The following is a 25,431-nucleotide window of genomic DNA, read 5'->3' on the forward strand; positions in this document are numbered from 1 at the left end:
TTCAGTGCAGCTTCAAAGAGCTTTAAATGATACCAGACGAGGAATAAGGGTCTTATCTATAGCGAAATTATTGGTCATTTTCCAAAAATATATAAATGTATATGCTTTATATAAACAAATGATTGCCTTCCAAGTGGTTCCGCCAAAACCGCACTTTCGTATTCTTTAAAAAGCTTACACTGTATGTCCTACGCCAGTGAAAATTGTTCCCAAATATCCACATGACTGCAAACGTGACATTATTATACAACAGGTCAAAAAAAACGTACATTTTAAACACAGTTCTGTCTGTATTTACTCTATTTTGCAATGAAATAATAGTTCTAACAAAACCACAGCAGAACTACAACACACGTCAACAATTCTGCGGCTTTGAACGAATCATGAGTCAATGATTCAATGATTCATTCACAGCCACTTGCTTCGTTACTGAATGAATGACTCAATGACTCACTCATAAAAACAGTGACTTGCTGCCACCTACTGGCGGTTTTAGTTTAATATTTAAAAGTTCTTTGTTTTACCATCATTGCATATTTCTCAATTTAGGGGGCAAATATTGTCCCTTAATGGTAAAGGTGTAACTGCAGTCGAAGTGGAAGAGAGGGGGTACGCAGAAGAATGGTAATCCCTTCAGGGGGTACTCCAAGCAAAAACGTTTGGGAACCACTGTCCTACGCCTTCCCTATTCTACTTACGGAAAAAATGGAACTGCCGCAGCGTTCGTTCCGTAAGTAGAATAGGGAAGGCGTAGGACATACAGCATAAGCTTTTTGAAGAATACAGAAAGCGGAAGCATGTACAAGGCGATCATTTGTGTTTATAAGTTGTATTTTTTTTCGAAAATGCCCAATCGTTTCGCTAGGTAAGACCCTTATTCCTCGTCTGGTGTCATTTAAAGCTCTTTGAAGCTGCAATGAAACTGTAATTTTGACCTTCAACCATTTGGAGGCCATTAAAGTCCACTATAAGGAGAATAATCCTGTAATGTTTTCATCAAAAACCTTAATTTCTTTTCGACTGAAGAAAGAAAGACACGAACATCTTGGATGACATGGGGGTGAGTAAATTATCAGGACAATTTTATTTGAAAGTGAACTAATCCTTTAACTACAAAATTGCGATTAATTAGGCATATTTTAATGTATTGACAGACCTAGTCTATTTTATTCAAACATGCGGAAACAACCACACTTGTTATCTAAACGCCAACATGAATCATTAATGCACCGAGTTGATGAAGGATCTGGCAACCCGACTCGGCTCTCGACTCGGGGGTGGATCAGAATAATATAATCTCACTCCAGAGCCCCAAAAGGGCTGAACTTGCATTTAGAGAATGTGGCCCATGAATTTTAACACTGTGGAAGTAGTGTCAGGCTATGGCATATAGTTCATCTCAAACCCTAGTATTGTACAAACTCTAGTAAACATGTATGTGTGGATAACTCTCCTCGCGGGCTTGGCTCTTCTCCCCGCGCTGCTGAGAACTTTCTTCCCATATTTTTTCCAGGACTGCGTGTATATGTACAGAGCCCTTGGATTTGGGATACGACTAAACGTATACAAAATGAAAACTCCATTCTATAGTATTGTGGACTGTTTTTTGGAAGCAGTGAAGAAACACCCGCGGAAAGCGTTTATCCATTTCGAGGGGAAGACTTACTCTTATGAGGAGGTGGATAAGGAGAGTAACAAAGTCGCGGATGCGCTTCGCTCGGTGGCTGCGCTCAAAGAAGGGGACACGGTCGCGCTTTTTCTGGGGAACGAGCCCCGTTTCGTGTGGACCTGGCTCGGCCTGGCCAAGCTGGGCTGTCCTGCTGCACTCCTGAACTTCAATATCAGATCCAAATCACTCCTTCACTGCTTCTCCTGCTGCGGCGCGAACGTGCTTATAGCAGCTGCTGGTGAGATATATACAGTCAGTAGAGTGCCTATACATGGATGTATAGTCTATATATACATATATAGTATAGATATGCATGGCTAGTATTACTATAGCAGTGGAATTGCGAGGCCTTGGCACTGATTCCCAGCCATTCTCTAAATGTTTACCTACTTTGCTTTCTTAAACATACAAAACAGAAGTTATGAATCAAGTGTCTCGAACATTCACAGCACTTCCATGTTGAAAAATAAGGTGGATAATATGAATTGAAAAATATGCACATTCATTTGCATGAAGTAGTACTTGAGCCCTACTTAATGGGGTTATTAAGACAAAAGTTTGAGAAACACTGGAGGATTCAAGCTGTGCATGTGAAAACAGGCCAGCTTCTTTGGGAACAGATATTTGGAAGACTCATGCATGATTTTCAGTGTTAAAATAGATGTTTTTATTATCATATTGTAAATCAGTTGAGTTTTTCAGTGTTTCTTTCTCTTGCAGAGCTTTGTGATGCTGTTGAGGAGATATTGCCGGCACTGAAAGAAAAGGGGATAACCGTGTACCTCCTGTCGGATGAGTGCACTACCGACGGCATTCAGTGTATTGGTCAGGCGATTGCTAAGGCTTCAGACAAACCTCTGTCCCCGTCTCTCAGGTCCAATATCCATATCAGGAGTACAGCACTGTATATCTACACTTCTGGCACTACAGGTATGTGTCAAGGGTTATGTAATATTTATTGTTATATTCAATTCAATAGCATACCGATACTGCTCATAAAAAATGCTAAAATTAGGTGATCAGATATATGACTCTTTATGTGCTGTAAAAATGATATGCGTCCCTAAATAACACTGGTATTCTGGTCCATGGAGGTCTTCCTAAGGCAGCGTATGTGACCCATGAGAGGGTCTGGGCTTCGTCATTCATCCAGGGTGTTTGTGGAGTGACGTCTGAAGACATATTCTACATCAATCTGCCTCTGTATCACAGCGCTGGATTCCTCATCGGACTCGTTGGATCCATTGAAAGAGGTATAATGGATTTTATGATATGCTGCATTATATATTTAGAAATGTTGGTCTGGTTTTATATTACAAATTCAACATTTTTCCAGGTAACACTGTTGTTTTGCGGAGAAAGTTTTCCGCCTCTCAGTTCTGGGATGACTGCAGGAAATACAACATAACTGTGATGCAGTACATTGGTGAAACACTGCGCTACCTCTGCAATTTGCCAAAGGTAAAAACACGTGTATCATGTATTATAAGTGTGAAGATATATTATTTCTCTGTTTTTAGGGGCTCTGTCATTAGCTCTGTTCCAAAACCTACCTAGACTTATGTTACAAAGGTCACATTACTGAGATTTCGGCCAAAGTTTGTGTGCAAAAAGTTCTATTGTCTGCTGTTGCTATTTTTCAGAGAAGAAAGTAGTATGCACACATCCCAAAACAACTTAGAGCAGGTGCTCGATCATCAGAAACACTTGAATGTCAAAAAACACAAATCGGCACACTGCCACTGCTGCTCGCAAAATTTATTAAAAAGCCAACATTTCGACCAAAAAGGTCTTTTTCAAACGGTGAATAATCAAAAGATGACAATTTCTTATCATTTTATCAACATGGTCAATCATACCTGATACAATTCATTAAACTAATAACCTAATCCATGAATAAATGAGCCCCCGATATACAGCAAATGGTGGTGAGAGCTGACCAAAAGTAATCGCTTTTCAGTCCCCGAGGGCAATTATAGATGTGGACAATGTGCAGTGTAATTTTACAACAAATTGTCTCACTTTTAGTCATCCTCACTCAGGGAAACAGTTTAAGATTAAGGGAATAATTTTTATGTATCACAAAAAATGGAAAAAGAAGTAATTTACGGTTGAAGGACCAAAAAAATCTCATTGCCATGCATTTTGATGCTTTCGCTATTTAGGCATTGAACAGATAAAAGTACCTAGAAGGGGTGGTGATATTTATAAAAATCTTATTACAGAGGGAAGCTTTTTACATTTACACAATAAATACTCTCTCTCCAAAAGGTTTAAATTTGGAATTTGATTTAAAACCTTATTTTGTGATTTGTGAGGTTTTTTTTGTATATATTTGATTCTATTCGTTACTCGTGTTGATTTGTGTTATTAGTTTAAAGGTGCCTAAGAATGCTTTTTCACAAGATGTAATATAAGTCTAAGGTGTCTCCTGAATGTGTCTGTGAAGTTTCAGCTCAAAATACCCCATAGATTTTTTTTAATTAATTTTCTTAACTGCCTATTTTGGGGCATCATTAACTATACACTGATTTTGGTAGCGTGCCGCCCCTTTAAATCGCGTGCTCCCTGCCCCCTCTGAGCTCTCGACTATATTACAGTGCATTTACAAAGTTCACACAGCTAATATAACCCTCAAATGGATCTTTACTAGATGTTTGTCATGCATGCTATATGCATGCTTCGAATTATGTGAGTAAAATATTTATTTTGATGTTTACGTTTGATTCTGAGTTTGAGGTTATGCTCTGTGGCTAATGGCTAATGCTACACTGTTGGAGAGATTTATAAAGAATGAAGTTGTGTTTATGAATTATACAGACTGTACATGTTTAAAAATGAAAATGGCGACGGCTCTTGTCTCCGTGAATACAGTAAGAAACGATGGTAACTTTAACCACATTCAAAGGTACATTAGCAACATGCTAATGAAACATTTAGAAAGACAATTTACAAATATCACTAAAAATATCATGCTATCATGGATTATGTCTGTTATTATTGCTCCATCTGCCATTTTTCGCTATTGTTCTTGCTGGCTTACCTAGTCTGTGCACAGATCCAGACATTAATACTGCTTTTCCTTGTCTAATGCCTTGAACATGGGCTGGCATATGCAAATATTGGGGTCATACATATTAATGATCCCGACTGATTATGTTGATAAAATTATAAGAATTTGTCATCTTCTGATTATTCACTGTTTGTCTGACCTGACAAAGACCTTTTTGGTCGAAACGTTGTCTTTTTAATAAATTTTGAGAGCAGCAGTGGCAGTTGGCCAATTTTTTTTTTTTTTTAACATTCGTTGCTATGTTTCACCCATTTTCATCACTTGCACTCGAAAAAGAGCCCTGCCCCCCTCCATCATGCAACGCACACACTCCAGGGATGGAAATTAATGGGGACGTCGGGCAAAACTGCCACCAAAATTATTAAAAATGCTCCCAAAAACCAAGATATGGTGCAAAAACATTTTTACAAGCAATATCACACAAGCAAAAGTGCTGTTTTCCCAAATATCAGCACGTTTGCGAATGTGATATTGATTGTATACAAAAATTCAATGAACAATATGTCAATAGGCTATTAGTTGACTTATGTTTTAGACTTAATATTGTCTGTTTTTCCTATATTTTGCCAACTAAAATAGTTCCAAACAGTAGAGCCATTGCGCGTTGCAGAGCAACACAGTTTCAGTTTCGTTGCATCCATGTATTTGAGCAAATCGTTCTAATGAATGACTTGACAACTCACTGGGTGCTTCTCATTTCTCATTTGTGCATCCTCGTTTCCTGTCCTCGCATCTTAGCTCCAGCCCTTTAGGATGCGAGAATTGAGAATTGAGATGCCTTTCGAGATGGCTGAGTTCATTTGGTGTCCAGGTCACGGGCTAGAGGACGGAGGAGCGAATAAATGAGGAAGCATCAGTTTGAGTATTGAAGCACTTCTGCATTGTTCCTGAATGAATCAGCCATTTTGAATGAATCGTTTGACTGAATGATTCAATGACTTGCTCGTTAAGTCCAACTGTCTTTGAAATTGGCCTCCGAATTGCAAAGGCCTCCTCTGATTGTCTGTTGTCAATAGTGTAGAGGTGTATGAAGCACAGCTCATGCAGAATTGACTTTCAAACCAAAGGGATCACAAAACTCACGGTTCGGATCATATTACGGTTTTCAAATCAAGGATCTCATAATTTTTCAGATCAGCAAAAAAATAAATGCATTCTTTTTTTTTTCTTTGTATTTTATGTAACTGTAAAACACTTTAAAGGGATAGTTCACCCAAAAATTAAACACAAAGGAAGATATTTTGAAGAAAGTTTGTTACCAGAATGCTTTGGGGCATCATTGACTTCCATAGTAGGAAAAAAAAAATACTATGGAAGTCAATGGTGCCCCAAAACTGTTCAGTTTCCTGCATTCTTCAAAATATCTTCCTTTGTGTTCAACAGAACAAAGAAATTTATACAGGTTTGGAACAACCTGAGGGTGAATAAATGATGACAGATCCCTATCCCTTATACTATCCCTTTAAGTACTTGGATACCACAGCAAAAACTCCTAAGTTCAAACATCATTAAAGACAAGTGAACAGACAGTAAATATAAGAATTGGCTACATGAATTAAAATATAGATAAATACTAGAACAGTTACAAATAAAGTTAGGTTTAAGAGTGGTATTCATGTACAGAAATGTAATAATATAAATATAATTGTAATTACACTGCATGCATAGTGTTCCCTGTATAAATTAAATATACATTAATCATTGTTAAAATTGTTTGAAAAATAATAACAGTTTATTTTTAGGCTGCTGTCACTAAGTGGAACCAATGTATGATGCACGATGAATGCACGGGACCAATATGATGAAACATCCGATTTCTTTCTCTGTTTTAGGTTCACTTAAGACTTTATAACCTACAATATACAAAAATACTTGTCGAGATGGGGATTTTGAGATCATTTTGTTTGTATGTGTCCGCTCAAGCTCAAGGAGTCGCGAAACAGAGCTCGATTATGTGTTCGCGCGCCATCTGAAAGGCGCCTCTGAGCGCGCGTGCGTGCCGAATACAAAGTATGATTGCGAAATTCGCCTCTTCTTTCAGTTGAATTGTTTAAAAACGCTTGTGTTTTAAGTTGGTAAGACTTACAAACACGTGCCAATAATCACTATTTAATGGCTAAATGCAGTTAATCCGCGAATCACATGCGTTTCCATTACACCCCTACTTCAAATGCATATGACCAACTGGAACCCTTTAAACAATGATAATGTGACTGAACCAGAATGCATTGCCACCAAAACTCCTAGTTAGAGAGAAAATATAATTTAAACTATTATATTTTATACTATTTTATTCAGTATTTGTGTAAACTCTGTATTTTATCCAGTATTTGTGTAAACTCTGTATTTTATCAAGTTCCCAGCAAACACAAAACGTTTTTACAACTTTTCACAACGTTGTATTTTGGTTGCAATTAGGTAATGTTGTAGTACAACGTTTTAAAAACGTTTTAAAAACGTTTTTTAAAATAAAAAAATAATGTAACCAAAATAAAACGTTTTAAAAACGTTGTGAAAATACCAAGCTGGTATGTTTTCTTTAAGTAGTCAAAAAAACGTTAATATCACGTTTGTCTACTACGAAAACGAAACTATACCAAATTGCAACTTTTGGGAGACGTTTTATTCAGGTGTTAAAATAACGTAATCTGCACGTTGGAATACGACGTTTAAAAAACGTCATGACAGTACCAAAATACAACCATGTCAAAACAAAGACTATGCTAGGGCCAAAACACATACATTCTGTTTTTTTTTATTATTTGTTGTGCAATAGCCTATAGCCTACTTTTATTTGTACACCACGTTGATCATTTCTGGTATATAAAACATATGTTTTCTTTAGTCAAAAAGAAAAAAAGAAAAGAAAAAGAAAACGTAAGTATTCTAAAGCTATATTATATTATATTATATTAACCCCCCCCCCCCATATTCAAATCCATCAGTTACAACCCCCCCCCCCCCAATATTTCAACATGAAAATTACAGTAGATCTATACTAAAATATGTATAATTCATTTATTTTGTAACAATAATTTTGTTTATAATCGAATATGTGTTTGTCATAATAAATTAGTAAAAAAAAATACCCCCCCCCCCCTCCATTGAACCGATTGGTAACGCCCAACCAATGCGCATCGCATTTTCACCAAAACAACGCCAGTGGCGCTCTACTGTTTGAATGAATGAGAGCGGGTAGCACCAAAAAAGAAGAGAACCGCTGCCCAGCCGACTATATTAAACTTCTGTTCAAAGAGAGACGTTAAAAAGAATAAAGCATGTACTGAGAAGGAGGTATGAAAACATTGTAATAGTTAAGTACACTCCACATATATTTTAGCTAGCTAATCCATTGCAATTTAGCCATAACTATCAGTGTAACTGTAACCAATTACTAAAACAGCCATCTATTTTGTTACTTCATTTTTCAATAGCGTCTTATCAGTGACAAAAGTATTCAAATCGGTGTTTGTTTTCTTCCTTAATTAATCTGATTTTTGAATGAATTGGCTGAATGAACGATTTAAGTAGCTCACTCATTAAAACGTCGAATCGCTGCCACCTACTGGCGGTTTCAATAACATAATTTATTTATTTTTAGAATCACTCCGTTATGTTAGAATTTGATGAATAGTTATTCCATAAAGTTATGATAGATAGATAGATAGATAGATAGATAGATAGATAGATAGATAGATAGATAGATAGATAGATAGATAGATAGATAGATAGATAGATAGATAGAGAAGAAATAAATTATCCAATAACGCTACACATAAAACAGATTTTTTTTTTTAATTAAAAAAAACACAAAAAAAACAGGCAGCATACCAACGCTCAACCCCCCCAATGTTGAAACCAAATCTACGCCCTTGACTCCATCAGTAGCCTATTGTTTTAACGCTGTAATGTAAACGATAGCTGCTTAACTTTTGACATGTTTAATTGGCGTGCGCATTTAACATTTCGAGTCCCGTGAGCAATCGGATTGGAGTCACCATGGAAACGGGGCGGCAACCAGGCGGCAACTCAACCAACTGACAAGTGTCAAGCAAGAGCACGACCGTCTGTCACTGTTATTTTCACTGCTTTCAGGTAAGTTTAGTGCCTAAAATTACACAAATAATACATACAACTGTTCTTGACACGTTCATACATGTAATTGACAAGCTTCTGTTGAATATTTTCTTCATAGAAAAGGTTTGTTGTCTTTGGAAAAAGATCGTTAGAATCTCAACCGTTAGGCTAACTTTAAGAGGTAGACTAACTTGACTTAAACTCTTATTTATGAAAGTTTGGGCTTTTAATCACATTTTATGTGTAGATTAGAGGTTTTGATAGTTTTGTAAATGATTTTCTGCCAATTTGTCAATGGATGATTAGAAAATATAACTTAAAAGTATGCGGTGTACTGTTAATCGGTGACGTCACTTATATAGAGCATGAAAATGGGGTGAAACTAACGTTATTTCAAACATGTTTTGATATTTCATGGTAAATAAATATTGATTAAAATTGCACTGTGATTTCAGGAGCGTCAGATATATGAATAATTTATATTTATTGCGTCCAAACATAATTAAGTGACATTGTATGAGGAATACTAAATAAGTAAAGCTACAAATGTAAATGCTGGCATCTTAAGACTTTTTTTTACACACACACACACACACTCAGACAAACACACATAGCCTATATATACATATATATGTATATATATATATATACACATATATGTATATATATATACACATATATATACACACATATATATGTTCTGTATATTATTCTTTCTCATTTCTGCATTTCACCTCTATTCTATTTTTTTTTTTTTTTAATAAACCTGACATTGAATACTACATTTTGTTGGCCCTGTGACAACTTGTTTATGTTCCTAGATTCTTCCATGTTAAAGTTTGATCAAAAGTTTATCAAGTATTCAAAAAATTCATCAAATATTTTTGAGTCCTCTATGGCCATCTTGTTTAACTCTGCATTGAGGACACTTGGTATAGAGTTAGCAACCTACAGTAAGGTCCAACATAATTCAAAATGAGACAGATGATAATAAAAAAAGTACTGAGCATTGTGAATGTAAGAGCCTCACATTATATTAATAACAATCATTGTTGGTGTGTGAATTGCATTTCAGGGCAGTTTGTGAAGACGAGATGCTGTGACAACCTGGACAGAAGTCAGTTCCAGATCCACCTTCAACACCAGACTTCTCATATGGATTGCTGTATACTAGCATATTATTATTCGCTTCAGAATTGGGTGCATGCAGACAAATGTTTATAACATTCTTTCTTTCTGGTGTTGTGTCGAATTCTGTGACCTACCAAATCATATGACTATAGGCATTGCATTGACCTAATCTGACTAAACCTAACCCTAATCCTACCCTTTTGATAATTAACCATGGTTTTACTATAGTAAAATCTTGTTGTTGTTTTTTTTTTGTTGTTGTTGTTTTTTTGACGTATTGATTACCATTTGTATAATCACACAAATACCATAGTTAAAACTGTTTTTCTAGCAGAACCATGGTTCATTTGTGGTAACCATGGAATTACTACAATGACTATATTTTTTGCTTTTAATCATGGTAAAACCATGATAAATTTCCATAACCTACACCTTATAACCTACTAGGGTCACATAATTTAGTGGGTTACAGAATTCGGCATTATAACTGTTTGGATCAGCAATTAAAGGGTTAGTTCAACCAAAAATGAAAATAATATCATTAATTACTCACCCTTGTGTCAGTCTACACCCGTTAGACCTTCGTTGATCTTCGGAACACAAATTAAGATATTTTTGCTGAAATCTGATGGCTCAGTGAGGCCTCCATTGCCAGCAAGTTAAAGGATTAGTTCACTTTTTGAATGACAATGTCCTGATAATTTACTCACCCCATGTCATCCAAGATGTTCATGTCTTTCTTTGGTCAAAAAGAAATGAAGGTTTTTGATGAAAACATTCCAGGATTATTCTCCTTATAGTGGACTTCAGTGGACTCCAGACGATTGAAGGTCAAAATTACAGTTTCAGTGCAACTTAAAAGGCTTTCAGTGATACCAGACAAGGAATAAGGGTCTTATCTAGCAAAACGGTCAGCCGTTTTTTTAAAAATACAACTGCATATGCTTTATAAACAGAAATGATCGCCTTGCGAGTGCTTTCATGTTCCGTATTCTTCTAATGCTGTATATCCAATGCCTTCCCTATTCTACGTACGGAAAAAAACTGAACTGGTGCCGGGTTCGTTCCGTAAGTTGAATAGGGAAGGCGTAGGACATACAGCGTAAGCTTTTTGAAGCATACACAACCCAGGAGCACTCGCAAGGCGATCATTTGTGTTTATAAATCATATACAGTTATTTTTTATTTTTTTCGAAAATGACTGATCGTTTCACTAGATAAGATTCTTATTCCTTGTCTGGTATCATTTAAAGCCCTTTAAGCTGCACTGAAACTGTAATTTTGACTTTCAACCATCTGGGATCCATTGAAGACCACTATAAGGAGAATAATCCTGGAATGTTTTAATCAAAAACCTTCATTTCTTTTCGACTGAAGAAAGAAAGACATGAACATCTTGGATGACATGGGGTGACTAAATTATCAGGACATTGTCATTCAGAAAGTGAACTAATCCTTTAATTTACACTTTCAGTGCCCAGAGAGGTACTAAAACGTTTAAAACAGTACAGCGGGCCTACTAATATTAGTATTGGGTCTTAATATTGTAGAACAGCACAAGGGTGAGTAATAATATTGACATAATTTTCATTTTTGGGTTTACTATGTCATTAAGACAGCTCCTAGCTGCCACCTACTGGCATAACAATGTAACCTGCAATGAAAGCGCTGAAAAATCGAGAAATCGCTAACATAGTTTCTCAAAATCAGGTATTTATTGAACAATAAACTTCTTATTTAATATATATTTTTTAAGTTCCGATGCCTATATATCTGTAATTTGTGTTGAAAAAAATCCTTAAAATATAAGCATTAGTTTTACTGCAAACAAGTGATTAAAATATAATTATTATAATCGCAATAAAATAATTTGTATCTATTTAAAATGAAATACTTTACAATTTACAAATTAAATGTTTTTTTCTTCTGTAAAAACATCTGTCCTCTGAAATTTCTTGGAATTTGTTAATGATCCATATTTAAATTCGCCAGTCATTGCATAATTTTCATGTGTTTTATTTATTTACATATTTACCTTTTTTTCCATATCATGTTACTTTTTTTACATTTTGTGAATAAATATGAGTGACAAAATTTGTGTGTAGTATAAATTATTAGGCCTACATATATGTTAATGTAGGCTTATACAATGGACAACAACCAGAGGTCTGCTCTACAGGTAAGGTAGTGCAATGTAAAAAAAGTTCTGCTGAATATTCAGATTTACAGAAATGTTGTAAACTGACATAATAGCTTATGATGAATTATAAAGAAATATAAAATACACCACTTAATGTATTTATCTTACTATACATTTATGTTTTATATATTTGTTTTATATGGTTTTAGTCATTTTATCTGGAAAGATAACACTAAAAAAAACATTTTGATGGCAGCATATGAAGTACCAGTTTGGACGTGTCAAGTACGTTTTTAAAACGTTGCAAGGAGACATTCAGACGTGATAAAAACGTTATAAAGACTTTTCTGCAATGTTGTGAAAAAACGTATTTATAACGTAAAAAAAACCCGACATCTGTCGTATTAAATACGTCCGATTAAAACGTTATCACGACCTTTTCACAACGTGAAAAAAACGTTTTTACAACGTTATTGTGTTTGCTGGGTTGTTATCTTAGCAAGTTGTTATCTTAGCAACATGCTAACCAACTGCCAATCATCGAATTTCCAGTAATCCAAGATGGTGGACAGAGATGAGGAAAATGACAATTATAAATGTTTCATTTAATACTGATAAAAACGAAAATACTAAAAGCAATGTTTTTCATATTCATTAAAGTACGCTCACAGTAGCAAAATTTCATTAAAAATCACTAAAAAAGTTAATTGCCAATAGTGTAGTGGTGTATGAAGCACAGTTTCAAACCAAACAGCTTTCTGTTGGTCATAGCGGCGAATTCAAGTGACCAAATTGAACCCATAGTGAAATCTGCTGGCGAAATTCCAGATCGCATGGATTCCTATATTAAAATGACTGGATTTCACCTGCGAAAATTTGCTGAACACTGCTAGCTGTGAACTTGCTAACATGAAACACTCTAGGGGCCTCATTTATAAAATGTTGCTCAGAAACCATCCTGAATTTGATCTTACGATCATTTCTCCGGTGTGCGTACGTGTGATTCATAGAATGAACGTACACACAGAAAACGAGCGTACGCCTCTCTTTCAGATGTGAAATCTATAAATCGCAAATGATCTTGAACTTGCGCGCAGCTGAATGGTTTCAGTTCTCCGCGTTTTAAACAACACTAAATTAATGTAATTTACATATAAAAGATCAACAGTCATCATCCAAATCCTTAGCGAGCTGCAAAAATAGCTTAGATTTCCAAAAACCAGCAGTTATCTGACCAGGAAAAGTGCGTACGTCTGCTCAGACCCTGACGTGACTCTAAGCACTTTTCCACGTCAAAGACAGTTTTAATAAATATGAGCGGTGGCATGGATTTACACTCTAAGATCAAATCGCAGAGAAGTCGCAGATGGAGTTTCCTACATTTACACTCATGAATTTGGCAGGAGCTTTTATCCAAAGTGACTTGCACTGCATTCAAGGTACTTTATCATTGCATTCTCTGGGAATTTAACTCATGACCTTGGTGTTGTTAGCATCATGCTCTACTCTTTGAGTGACAGGAAGGAACTTCCAGTGTATTAGAGCACTGTTTGTGTGTCCTGCCTATGTAAAGTGTTCCAATTCAGTCACTTATGAGGTTTTAAGGCAGCAGAGGAGTAAAGAGTACCTGAAAACCATACTTGAGTAAAAGTACTGATACCTTACATCGAAAATGACTCCACTACAAGTTACAAGTAACCAATTCCAATACGACTTTAGTAAAAGTCTTAAAATATCTGATTTTTAACAGTACTTGAGTATTTTACTCATGCTGAATGAAGGTTCAGAGATGCACTAGTCTTGAGAGACATCCCAGTGAAAATAAGAAACAATTGATTTGTAAGATGAGAAATCAAGTTTATTTTCTAAAATCAAAATAAAACTGAACACCTCAATGTTGAAATAAATCAAGGTCGACACAACAACCTTTTAAACGTCTACAAACTCTCAAGTCTCAGTTAAGCTCAAGTGCACAGAAAGGCCATAAGTAAACCAATATCCTTCAAAACGGTCTTGTCAATATAGCAGATAAATAAAACATGAAGTAAAATTAAGTAGTCAAACTCTACTGTATGTGCTGGTTTGAGCCTCATCACCAGCTGCAGTCATTTCCTCATCTAATAAATCAAACATCTGCGATCAGCAACTGCCTACTAATGCACTCACATTCATGTAAAGTGTCCTTGTTGACAGGTTTTGAGTGAGTAAAGGCAAAATGCACAAGATATTGTACCTTCAATGCTCTTAGATGGCAATATCACTTCTTTATATCAGAAACAAACTGCTGCAGAAAAAGTTAGCTGCCATGAAAAACGTAATTTATAATTGCATAACTCATCACAAATGTAGTGGAGTACATTTACTTGCTCAAAAATGTAGTCAAGTAGAGAGTAAAAGTTGCGTTGCCAATATCTTTGATACTCAGTACAACTACAAAGTAGCCGAAAAGATACTTAAGTACAGAAACTAATTACATTTACTCAAGTACTTTTCACCTCTGTAAGGCAGGAACACACCAAACCAAAGACTATAGAATAACACAAGACGTGTCACTCGTATTGTTTTGAATGGGAAAAAGTGTAACGCGCAATATGGCGGAATAAGTCCCGCCTTCTAAATAAGAACCAATCGCCGACTGGTAAAGTCATCGCATCACTGCAGCGGCCGTTAGAAGCACTGGTTTCTATAGAAACAGTCAGACTCGTGCCTCCAAAATGAGGCACAAGAGACACGCATTTAGGTTTGCGCATGCGCATTAGCTTGATCCAGCCTGAAAAAATAGTTTTTTTTGTCATGATTCGGGAGTTTGAAAAAACATTTATGAGACAGTTGTTGTCAGATTTCATTGGTGATTGCAAATATGAAATTTAATTGTAAGGTTGGCGAACAGTTTTGGAGAATTTGATGTATCCCCATTCAAAGAGATATGAGCTGCATGATGCCCAGGATGCCCAAAAGGCGTTTCAAAGATGGCCGCCAAGTGAAATGACTTGTCTTAAAGGGACTTTGACCAAACCGACGGTCGGCAGTCGGGCAGTTTTTGTTCGTCGGCCGGCTGAGTTTTCTCAGTGTGATCCACACCGTCTGCTGAAGTTGGTCCTCGTAGGCTTTTTTCAGCCGATTTGACATGTTGAATCTGCGTCGGAGCTTGTTGGTCCATTCTGATTGCCTGTTCAGCTACTGCCACCTGCTGGTACAGAAAGGCATTTCATCTTACGCAGGCGCAGAATGGACGTGCTACTTGGCCGTCGGCTGTCGGTTTGGTGTGTCAGGCCAACTTTGGACCCAGACGCTGCCGACATGAGCCAACCCCGCAGTCTGCTTTCGTCACCACTAGTTCGTCGGCATCAGCTTGGTGTGTTCCTGCCTTTATGACCGTTAGCATGTTCCCTTAATAGGTAACTCGCTTGGTTTTGGACAGAGCTATTGTGTTGGAAAGCTTTGAGGCAGTGCTAAAATAAAACCCCAAACTAGGTTGTTTTTTCTACTTTGTGATGTTTTCGCTTTGCAGAAAGACAATGACCGAGACCACAAGGTGAAGATCGCCATTGGTAATGGTGTTCGAGCAGACGTATGGAAGGAGTTCCTGAACCGTTTCGGACGCATTCATGTCCGGGAGCTCTATGCTGCCACAGAGGGAAATGTCGGTTTCATCAATTACACCGATAAAGTCGGAGTGGTCGGTCGTATCAATATTCTCAGCAAGGTAAGAGCGATAACACATATTTCTTAGCATCAACAAAGGCTTCTTTGTGCAAAGTCAGCTTGATTGGCATTGTTTTCCACAGGTGTTTTTCCCCTTTGCCCTCATCAAGTTTGACATTGAGAAAGAAGAACCCGTGAGGAACGCTGAGGGTCTGTGTATCCCAGCCGGAAGAGGTAGGTCAGGTGCTATAGTTTTTGTGGTAGAATTAATTTTATTGCCATGTGGCATCAGTAAAGATAGTACCATGTGTTTGTTTAGTCTAGTATTTGAGCTTTTGTGACACTTCCATTGACCTTTTGTTAGGAACAACATTGTCATAAAAAGGTAATGTTTAACATGTTACATGTGCATCTTTAACTCTACAGTTGTTATTACATGTTTCATAGATGAGGTGGGCCTTCTGGTCGGGAAAATCACGAAACACACCCCATTTGTCGGCTACGCTGGGAACAAGCAGCAGACTGAGAAGAAGAGACTCAGTAATGTGTTTGTGAAAGGAGATCTGTATTTCAACAGCGGAGATCTGCTGAGGATCGACCATGAAAACTTTGTGTACTTTCAGGATCGAGTTGGAGACACGTTCAGGTAGCGGAGCTTCAGCTGAAGCATCAACATTTGCACACTTCTTGGGGTTTCGAGCATTGCCTTAACATTTTCTTTTTTGCAGGTGGAAAGGCGAGAATGTGGCTACAACTGAGGTGGCAGATATTCTCACAATGGTGGACTGCATTGAGGAGGCCAATGTGTATGGAGTCAAAGTTGAAGGTAAATGTTATAATTTGCATATAACCTAGAGCTGCATGATTAATCGTAAAAAGATTGCAATTTCAATCCAAACACCCATGTTATCTTATTTTGTTAAAGGATTAGTCCACTTTCAAATAAAATTTTCCTGATAATTTTCTCACCCCCATGTCATCCCAGATGTTCATGTCTTTCTTTCTTCGGTCGAAAAGAAATGAAGGTTTTTGATGAAAACATTCCAGGATTATTCTCCTTATAGTGGACTTCAATGGCCTCCAAACGGTTGAAGGTCAAATTACAGTTTCAGTGCAGCTTCAAAGAGCTTTAAATTATACCAGACGAGGAATAAGGGTCTTATCTAGTGAAACGATTGGTCATTTTCGAAAAAAAATACAACTGTTTATGCTTCATAAACACAAATGATCGCCTTGCACGTGCTTCCGCTTTCCGCATTCTTCAAAAAGCTTACGCCGTATGTCCTACGCCTTCCCTATTCAACTTATGGAAACAAACGCGGCGCCAGTTTAGGTTTTTTTCGTAAGTAGAATAGGGAAGGTGTAGGACATACAGCATAAGCTGACATGGGGGTGAGTAAATATCAGGAAATTTTATTTGAAAGTGGACTAACCCTTAATGACAATGATTCGCCAGTGTCTATAAAACCTTTGACAAAATCACACCAGAACATTCAAATCTGTTTAAATGAGAGCAGTTTTGAACTACACTGAATATTTGTAACACAGAAATAACTACAAATGATCACAGAAGTATTGAGATAAAGGTTTACATTTTGGATATAAACACTGATGTCCACCTTTTGAAACTTAGTGCTTCAAATTAACGGTTGTATCAATTACATCTTAGGCCACTAGGTGGCGACAAGGTACTGTTAAAAAATGTATTTATCATTGAGTCATTTATTCAAAAGATTCATTCAAAAACATTGATTCATCCAGTAATGAAACAAGTAGCTCACCCAAAAATGAAATTTCTGTCATTTATTACTCACCCTCATGCCGTTCCACACCCGTAAGACCTTTGTTCATCTTCAGAACACAAATTAAGATATTATTGATGAAATAAGATTTTTTTTAATTTTTTTTTTATCCCCCATAGAAAGCAACGAAATTACCACATTCATGGTCCAGAAAAGTACTGAAGACATCGTTAAAATAGTCAACTTGACTACAGTGGTTTAACCTTAATGTTATGAAGCGACAAGAATACTTTTTGTGTGGCAAAACAAAAAAATAACCCGAATCTGGAAGCACTGAACGTAAACACCGTAGGAGAATGACACAGAAGAGAAGATATTGTTGAATAAAGTCATTATTTTTGTTTTGGTATTAAGTATTCTTGTCGCTTTATAATATTAAGGTTGAACCACTGTAGTCACATGAACTGTTTTAAATATGTCTTTAGTAGCTTTCTGGACCTTGAATGTGATAATTTAGTTGCTTTCTATGGGGGATATCTTAATTTGTGTTCTGAAGATGAACGAAGGACTTACGGGTGTAGAACGACATGAGGGTGAGTAATTAATGACAGAAATTAATGAGTCATTGAATTCATTTCAAGTCATTCAAATTAATTAAACATTTTTCCAGCAATTACAGTAGAATCAAAAATTGAATTTACCTTGGCATAATTCAGTACATGGATGTGACATACAGTGAGTCTCAAACCCCATTGTTTCCTCCTTATATAAATCTCATTTGTTTAAAAGACCTCCGGAAAACAGGCGAATCTCAACATGTTACGTAACAGTCGGGATCATTAATCTGTACGCCCCCAATATTTGCATATGCCAGCCCATGATCGAGGCATTACACAAGGGCAGCCAGTATTAACGTCTGGATCTGTGCACAGCTGAATCATCAGACTAGGTAAGCAAGCAAGGACAACAGCGAAAAATGGCAGATGGAGCGATAATAACTGAGATGATCCATGATAACATGATATTTTTTAGTGATATTTGTAAATTGTCTTTATAAATGTTTCCTTAGCATGTTGATAATGTACTGTTAAATGTGGTTAAAGTTACCATTGTTTATTACTGTATTCACGGAGACAAGAGTCATCGTTATTTTCATTATTAAACACTTACAGTCTGTATAATGCAGGGATGGACAACTCCGGTCCTGGAGAGCCAGTATCCAGCAGAGTTTAGCTCCAACCCTAATCAAACACACCTGAACCAGCTAATCAAGGTCTTTAGGATTAGTAGAAAGTTATAGGCAAGTGAGTTTTTATCAATGATGGAGATAAACTCTGCAGGACACTGGACCTCCAGGAGCGGAGTTGTCCATCCCTGGTATAATTCATAAACACAACTTCATTCTTTATAAATCTCTCCAACAGTGTAGCATTAGCCATTAGCCACAGAGCATAGCCTCAAATTAATTCAAAATCGAATGTAAACATCCAAATAAATACTTTACTCACATAATTCGAAGCATGCATATAGCATGCTTGACGAACATCTAGTAAAGATCCATTTGAGGGTTATATTAGCTGTGTGAACTTTGTAAATGCACTGTAATATAGTCGAGAGCTCGGGGGGCGGGGAGCACAAGCAATTAAAGGGGCCGCAGCCTGAATCGGTGCATAGTTAATGATTCCCCAAAATAGCTGAAACTTCACAGACACATTCAGGGGACACCTTAGACTTATATTACATCTTGTAAAAACTGGTTCTAGGGCACCTTTAATATTTTGTCAGAAACTCTTGTAAATTATGTTTTGTTTAGTTGTAGCCTATATTCAGAATCGTGCGATAATCATGATAAAAAAGTTGTGATTCTCATTTTATCCAGAATTGTGCAGCTCTAATATAACCTTGATTTGAACATGAAATGAAAAGGGTTAAGGATCACTAGGATTCCATGATGCTTAATTCCATTGATGGTAGTTGAGTGATTATCATTGGTGATGGTGTCAAGTGATGATGAGTCATTAAATTCCTAACAATTTAAATCTATCGTATCTTCAGGCCATGAAGGAAGGATTGGAATGGCAGCTGTGAAACTGAAAGAAGGTAAAGAGTTTGACTGCGTCACCACTTGCAGCGTTTTGGCGAACTATCTTCCAGTGTACGCCAGACCTCGATTCATCCGAATTCAGGTACAACATCTCACCTTTATACAGTATATTCCCACGGATCTTGCTAGTAGACGCCGTCCTCTCCAGTCTCAGCTTCACACTGTGATACTCAGCAAAGGCAAATTTATCTTTCAGAATTCCTTGGAAATCACAGGAACTTTCAAGATGAAAAAAGTGAAGTTGGTGGAGGAAGGCTTTGACCCAACCTTAATACAAGATCCTCTCTACTTCCTGGATCTGACGCAAAAGAAATACATTCCACTCTCTCAGGAAATTCATAACTCGATCATGTCGCACAACATTAAACTGTAATAATAACCAGAAAATAAGCTAACGGTACCGTTTTGAAATCTACTAACCAGTAGTTGCCCACTAATCTCAGGGAAAACAAGTGATTACGGTGAATGATTTTAACCTTTACAGACCAGTACAGTCAACTGTTTTACATTAGTTTACTTTATAAAATGCATAAATGTGCCTTATCACTTAACCTTGTTAATAATGTACATTTATAATTGTCTGCTAACTTGTAATAAAAGTTAATTAGAATCTAATAAGATTGTGTTACACTAAATATGCACAACTTTAACTCAAGTCAGCAATTCTCAACTGGGTCATGAATGTTAGAGAACAATGTGTATAAACTGTATAATTGTGCATAGAGTAGCAAAATAGAGTACAACGGTCAGGTTGCAGAAATAAAAAATTTAAATTATTAGTAAAATTTCTCCATTGGGAAGTTGATTTTGAATGATAACTTGATAGCTACAAGGTTGTTAATCGATGGTATTTGCTTCTGTTAAAGACGTCGGCCCATATTATTTCAGCTTAAAACAGAAAATAACAATTTGTGGTTAAAAACTACATTATCCATTAGAAAATTCCACCAATCAGAGTCGAAACAAGCAATTACTATAGTCTCATTAGCTCTGCCCACTCCCATGAAGGACTGCGAATTACGTAACAGTCTCTCTCTACGCTTTCAAATACTTAAGTTTATACATACAGTATGCATAATTTGCAATAAACTTGAAATTAGAGATGCACCGATACTAAATTTCTCCACCAATATTTATTCATATTGACATCTGCCAATACCAATGCTTTGGGGGTTCTGCCTTTTATACCTTTTAAATTAATGATAATTTCATTATAATTAATCATTATATTTTTAATTATTAGAAAAACTTTATTTTCTCCATTTCATCAACTTGTTTCAGAGTAACTGGTATCAGTTACAAACAAACATTACTCAAATTAATATCAACACACATTCACTAAATTCTGAAGTTTAAATTAATATTTCTTAACTTTTTGAATGTTATTAATTCATATAATTACTATTAATATTGATCAAACTGGTTTATTAGCATTTTCTTGCCCTCTTTTGATTGACCGGATACATCGGCCGTTTTTAAACTATCGGCTGATAGTGTGAAAATGTGCTTTTAATCGGCCGATGTATCGGTGCTTCTCTATTTGAAATATATAGTTTATTTATATTATCATGGGATTGTATTTCTTTTCCTCACTTAAGCGGTTAAAGGGTTAGTTCACTCAAAACTGAAAAGGTTCGGAGTGTGAAAGTCACATGATTTCAGTAAACAAGGCTTCGTTACGTCATAAGTTTTTCGAAATTTCAATGGTTCACGTGACTTTGGCAATTTGATTCATGCTCCGAACCACTGATTCGAAAACAAAAGATTCATAAAGCTTCAAAGCATCATGAAGCAGTGTTTTGAAGTCGCCCATCACTAGATATTGTTGAATAAAGTAGTTATTTGGTTTTTTTTGGAGCACAAAAAGTATTCTCGCCGCTTCGTAACATTAAAGGGATTGTTCACCCAAAAATGAAAATTTGACATTTATCTGTTTACCCCCAGGGCATCCAAGATGCACACAAATGATGATTTTTAACTCCAACCATTGTGGTTTGTCAGTCGTATAATGCATGTCAATGGTAACAAAGTCTATGAGAGTAAAAAAACATGCACAGACAAATCCAAATTAAACCCTGCGGCTCGTGACGACACATTGATGTCTTACGACATGAAAAGATCGGTTTGTGCGACAAACCGAACAGCAAGATCATTTCCTTTTTCAATGCCCAGAAAGCTACTAAAGACTTTTAAAACAGTTCATGTGACTACAGTGGTTCAACCTTAATGTTATGAAGCGATGAGTACTTTTTGTGTGCCAAAAAAACTAAATAATGACTTTATTAAACAATATCTAGCGATGTGCGATTTCAAAACATTTCGAAAATTTTGTTTTTTAGAATCGGTGGTTCAGAGCGCCAAAATCACATGATTTCAGTAAACGAGGCTTCGTTACGTCATAAGTGTTTCGAGGCTGTGAACTCTTTCCATAGTTTGCGCTCTGAACCACTGAATCTAAACAAAAGATTCGTAAAGCTTCGAAGCTCTAATGACATTTTTATTTCAATAGTTGTGGTTTCCGAGTTTCTACTTGCTGTCCAATGTAAAAAGCAGCAGTTGAGTCGCTACTTTATGGGTTGAAAATTCATTCTGCTGAACCAATGGCTTTTAAGAAAGCAGGCTGCTGGTTTCAAGTCAGCCGGTCAAGAGTTTGCCTCTGTAATCAGCTGCAGTATCTGTTTTAAGTAGGTGAAAGAGCAAGTGCACTAAATTCATAACCTCCCTTCCCATCAACCTCTGAGCTCAAAAATAAACATTTCTAAACACCACAAACCCAAATGAACCTGTTTCAGGTTCAATACAGGGGTCATTAACATCTTTCACAATCCTCAAAATTTACGCAACACCACATTAGATCACGAGTCACATTTTTACTTTAAAAATGAATTTATTAATACAGTTGTATACTTAGAAATGTGCTGCAAAGAAAACAAGAGAAAATAAAATTAAAAAAAAGAATGTCGCCACACAAAGAGAAGAAACTAAACCCGGGATGAAGCTGCGTCGTCATATCAAAACAAAGTCGTACTGATGTGCCTTAATAAACTGTCTATTGGTAGAAAAATACATTTCAGGGCACACAATACAGCATCCAGTATCACAAATAAAGTCAGGGTCCGCCCACCAAAGCAGACCCTTCTGAAGAAGTACAGAGTCGTTAAATTATTTCAACCGAGCACTTTTCTAGTTTGTAAATAATAAAAATGTATCTGTAACTGTTAAAAATGCCATTACGTAGTGTTTGTATATATATGTCGTTGGTATAAAAGATAACGTCCTTTTTCGTTGCATTTACTATTTCATTTTTTCTTTTATTCCATTAAATTTTCTCCGTACTGCTAAGTTAAATTCCAAGGCTCAGAAGTATAACCGGAATACAAACATAACCAATGTTATAGTTTTCCTTTTTTTTTTTTTTTTTTTAAGAAACTTTTTTTTTTTTCCATGTTACATTTTTATACAAAATAACAAAGATGTACAAAAGGTCATTTACAGCGAACCAAGGCCATATGCTAGCACAATATATACAGCTGTAATTGAAACATATCCTAGTGTTCTGGTATATTCTTTGACTTCATATGCATAGCAGTGAAAAAGCAGACCTGTTGATCAGACTTCATTATTGGTGTGCTAAATATCCCACTTCATTACGGCGTGAGAGTCTCGTATCCTTCGTAACTTCCTCCTGTAACAGAAATTCGACGTTTGCTAGTCTTTCGGGTCAAAGTAACAACAAAAAATGCAGATAAGGCATCACTGCTTGCAGTGTATGATGGGTAGGTTTGTGTACTCAACTTAGTAGCAGGCGTTTGGACCTGAGTCATAGCACATGCATAGATCTCTAGACAGCAGGAGTTTCGGAAAACCACAGTCAATGTTTATCTACGGTAAAACATCGCTAGAAAAGATCGGTTCAAAACGTAAAGAGAGAGAAAGAGCCCATTTTTTTTTTTTCGTTTCTGTTTTTTTAGCCAGAGTGGGAAGTCCATGAGCGCAACAGTCACATTCCTTCACTTCAAAAAGTCTCAATTGTTCTTCATTTTCTCGAAACCGACATGCTTTCCAGATCCGTGACAATCCGTTACAGCGTTCCACGATGACCTCGCAAACAAAAAAGCTCTACATACATCAGCTTTTCTGTTTCTGTTTGGGAGCAAAATAGTAGGATTCACTTGTATTACGTAAAACTAATGAATTTTTCCATCTATTTTTTTCCGGTTCCGTTCAAGACTTTTCTAATAATTTGGGGAAAAAGACTGTCTGTGGCACAGGTCATGCATTCCATTAGATTTCTTCATTAATTTATTTATTCAGTTATTTTTTGCAAGTCTTCAAGCACCAAAAGGTAAAGAAAAAGGCAAAACCAAACTTAAAAAAGGGAGGAAAAACCAAAGGAAATAGGATAAAGAGCGCTCCGTAGCGACTGTGCCGTCTGCGACATCTTCTGAGATGTTTTTGGGGACGATGCTTCAGCCCATCAAAGGAAAGTGGAAAGAATTAATACTTCATAAAGTGGTGCAAATCCCTCCTCCTGAGCAGAGGAACTGGGAGAAGGGTCCATGCGCTCACGCTCAGTAACAGACCAGCTGTTGCTCTCTTCAGAAGTGGTCGATCAGCACGGACACACAGTTGGCGCCCACCAGGTAATTGGGGTCTCCTGGTAGACACTTGTTTTGCCAGCATTTGGGGTCACCTGTGGATATATTCACAGGAGAAACATCATGAGGAACTCTGTGTAGAAAACATAATTACCTGAAGTTTCAGATGATTTTGAATTGAATTGTGATTTTTCTGATAAAAATTGCAATCTAAAAAAGAAAATATGTAAAAAGGTTTCAGCTTTGCTGTGCTTGTTCACAATTTGACCCAAAATGTTATCATACATATACAATAAGGTTCATTTGTTAACATTAGTTCACTACATTAGTTAACTTGAGCTAAGAATGAACAATACTTCTAAAGCATTTAGTAGTGTAGCTTAATGTTATTTTCAACATTTACTTATATATTATTATACTCTATAGCAGTGGTCACCATCTTTTTTATGGCCAAGATCCCTGACCTCGACCTTTATGAAAGACAAGATCTACTTGATAGAAAAAGACAGCCCATATTATATTTAGTATTTTTTTTCGTGGCCAATTTAGATTCTGATTTATTTATTTATTTTTAAAAGCAAATTGGCCAATTCTCATACTGGTTGCAGATATTTATTATTATTATTATTATTATTATTATTATAAACAAAAATACATAGCCATTTCAAATTAGAGGAACCACTGCTTTTTAATCACAATCCAAACAAAAATGCTATCACATTGCATGAGCAGTTTTTTTTTTTATTTGAATTAATTGAGATTTAATTTCAAGATTTAAAGCAAAAATAGAACGGTCTGACTTTATCTTTGTGAAATTATATGCTACTACACAAAAAAAGAAGAAAAAACAACAGGCTGAATGAGACGCAAATTCACTCTCTGACAGCAGGTGGCGCTTATGAAGCAGCAGTGATACAGCGTTTCCTTGGTTACCGCTGTAAACAAAGCTGAAATGCGCTAATAATTAGCTACTTTATTCGGAGGTAAGAGGAAAATAAAATGCAATTATACCATCGAATTTTTTCTGAAGACAGTAATTCATTTTAGAGATGCATTCATATAACCCTTCACCCCTAATTCAATATTTATATTTTCTTCTATATTTCGAGCATCGTGAACAGTGATCTGCTCTGCCTGCTACAGAATTTTCTCCTCTTCGCGTCCGTCTTCAGCGTCTCTGGCCTTTTGTTAACGGCCGTTTACTGACTCAGACATAATGTGGGCTATTTACCTTTATCACTGTCCCAGTAGC

General features: G+C 36.3%; 2 protein-coding genes across 9 annotated transcripts in view; one reads left to right on the forward strand and one right to left on the reverse strand.

Annotated features, from left to right (window-relative positions):
• The first annotated feature begins 1,134 nt into the window (after positions 1 to 1,134).
• Positions 1,135 to 21,791, forward strand: zgc:101540 (hsFATP2a_ACSVL_like domain-containing protein). Its single transcript, XM_067379160.1, has 10 exons — positions 1,135 to 1,907; positions 2,390 to 2,599; positions 2,764 to 2,922; positions 3,006 to 3,130; positions 15,602 to 15,796; positions 15,879 to 15,969; positions 16,183 to 16,381; positions 16,464 to 16,561; positions 19,533 to 19,663; positions 19,778 to 21,791. Exons 1-10 carry the CDS (start codon positions 1,433 to 1,435, stop codon positions 19,952 to 19,954), a joined length of 1,860 nt encoding a protein of 619 aa, XP_067235261.1. The 5' UTR covers positions 1,135 to 1,432; the 3' UTR covers positions 19,955 to 21,791.
• A 1,188-nt stretch (positions 21,792 to 22,979) lies between these two features.
• The window catches only part of tjp1b (tight junction protein 1b), a 163,847-nt gene continuing 161,395 nt past the window's right edge, over positions 22,980 to 25,431 (reverse strand). For all 8 annotated transcript variants that reach the window (XM_067380318.1, XM_067380321.1, XM_067380323.1 and 5 more), the window contains one exon: positions 22,980 to 24,274. In XM_067380318.1, coding sequence (XP_067236419.1) covers positions 24,180 to 24,274 — 95 coding nt within the window. In that variant the 3' untranslated portion in view covers positions 22,980 to 24,179. The remainder of the gene's footprint in view (positions 24,275 to 25,431) is intronic.

Source organism: Chanodichthys erythropterus, chromosome 24 (genome assembly GCF_024489055.1).
Source record: "Chanodichthys erythropterus isolate Z2021 chromosome 24, ASM2448905v1, whole genome shotgun sequence".
In the NCBI taxonomy this organism is placed as follows: Eukaryota; Metazoa; Chordata; class Actinopteri; order Cypriniformes; family Xenocyprididae; genus Chanodichthys; species Chanodichthys erythropterus.

Excerpts from the sequence above, each read along its gene's own strand:
- zgc:101540 (XM_067379160.1), top strand. The coding sequence starts at position 1,433 with ATGTATGTGTGGATAACTCTCCTCGCGGGCTTGGCTCTTCTCCCCGCG. Across the intron at positions 3,131-15,601 it reads ACCTCTGCAATTTGCCAAAG|AAAGACAATGACCGAGACCA; the intron begins GTAAAAACACGT and ends TTCGCTTTGCAG. Across the intron at positions 19,664-19,777 it reads CTCGATTCATCCGAATTCAG|AATTCCTTGGAAATCACAGG; the intron begins GTACAACATCTC and ends TTTATCTTTCAG.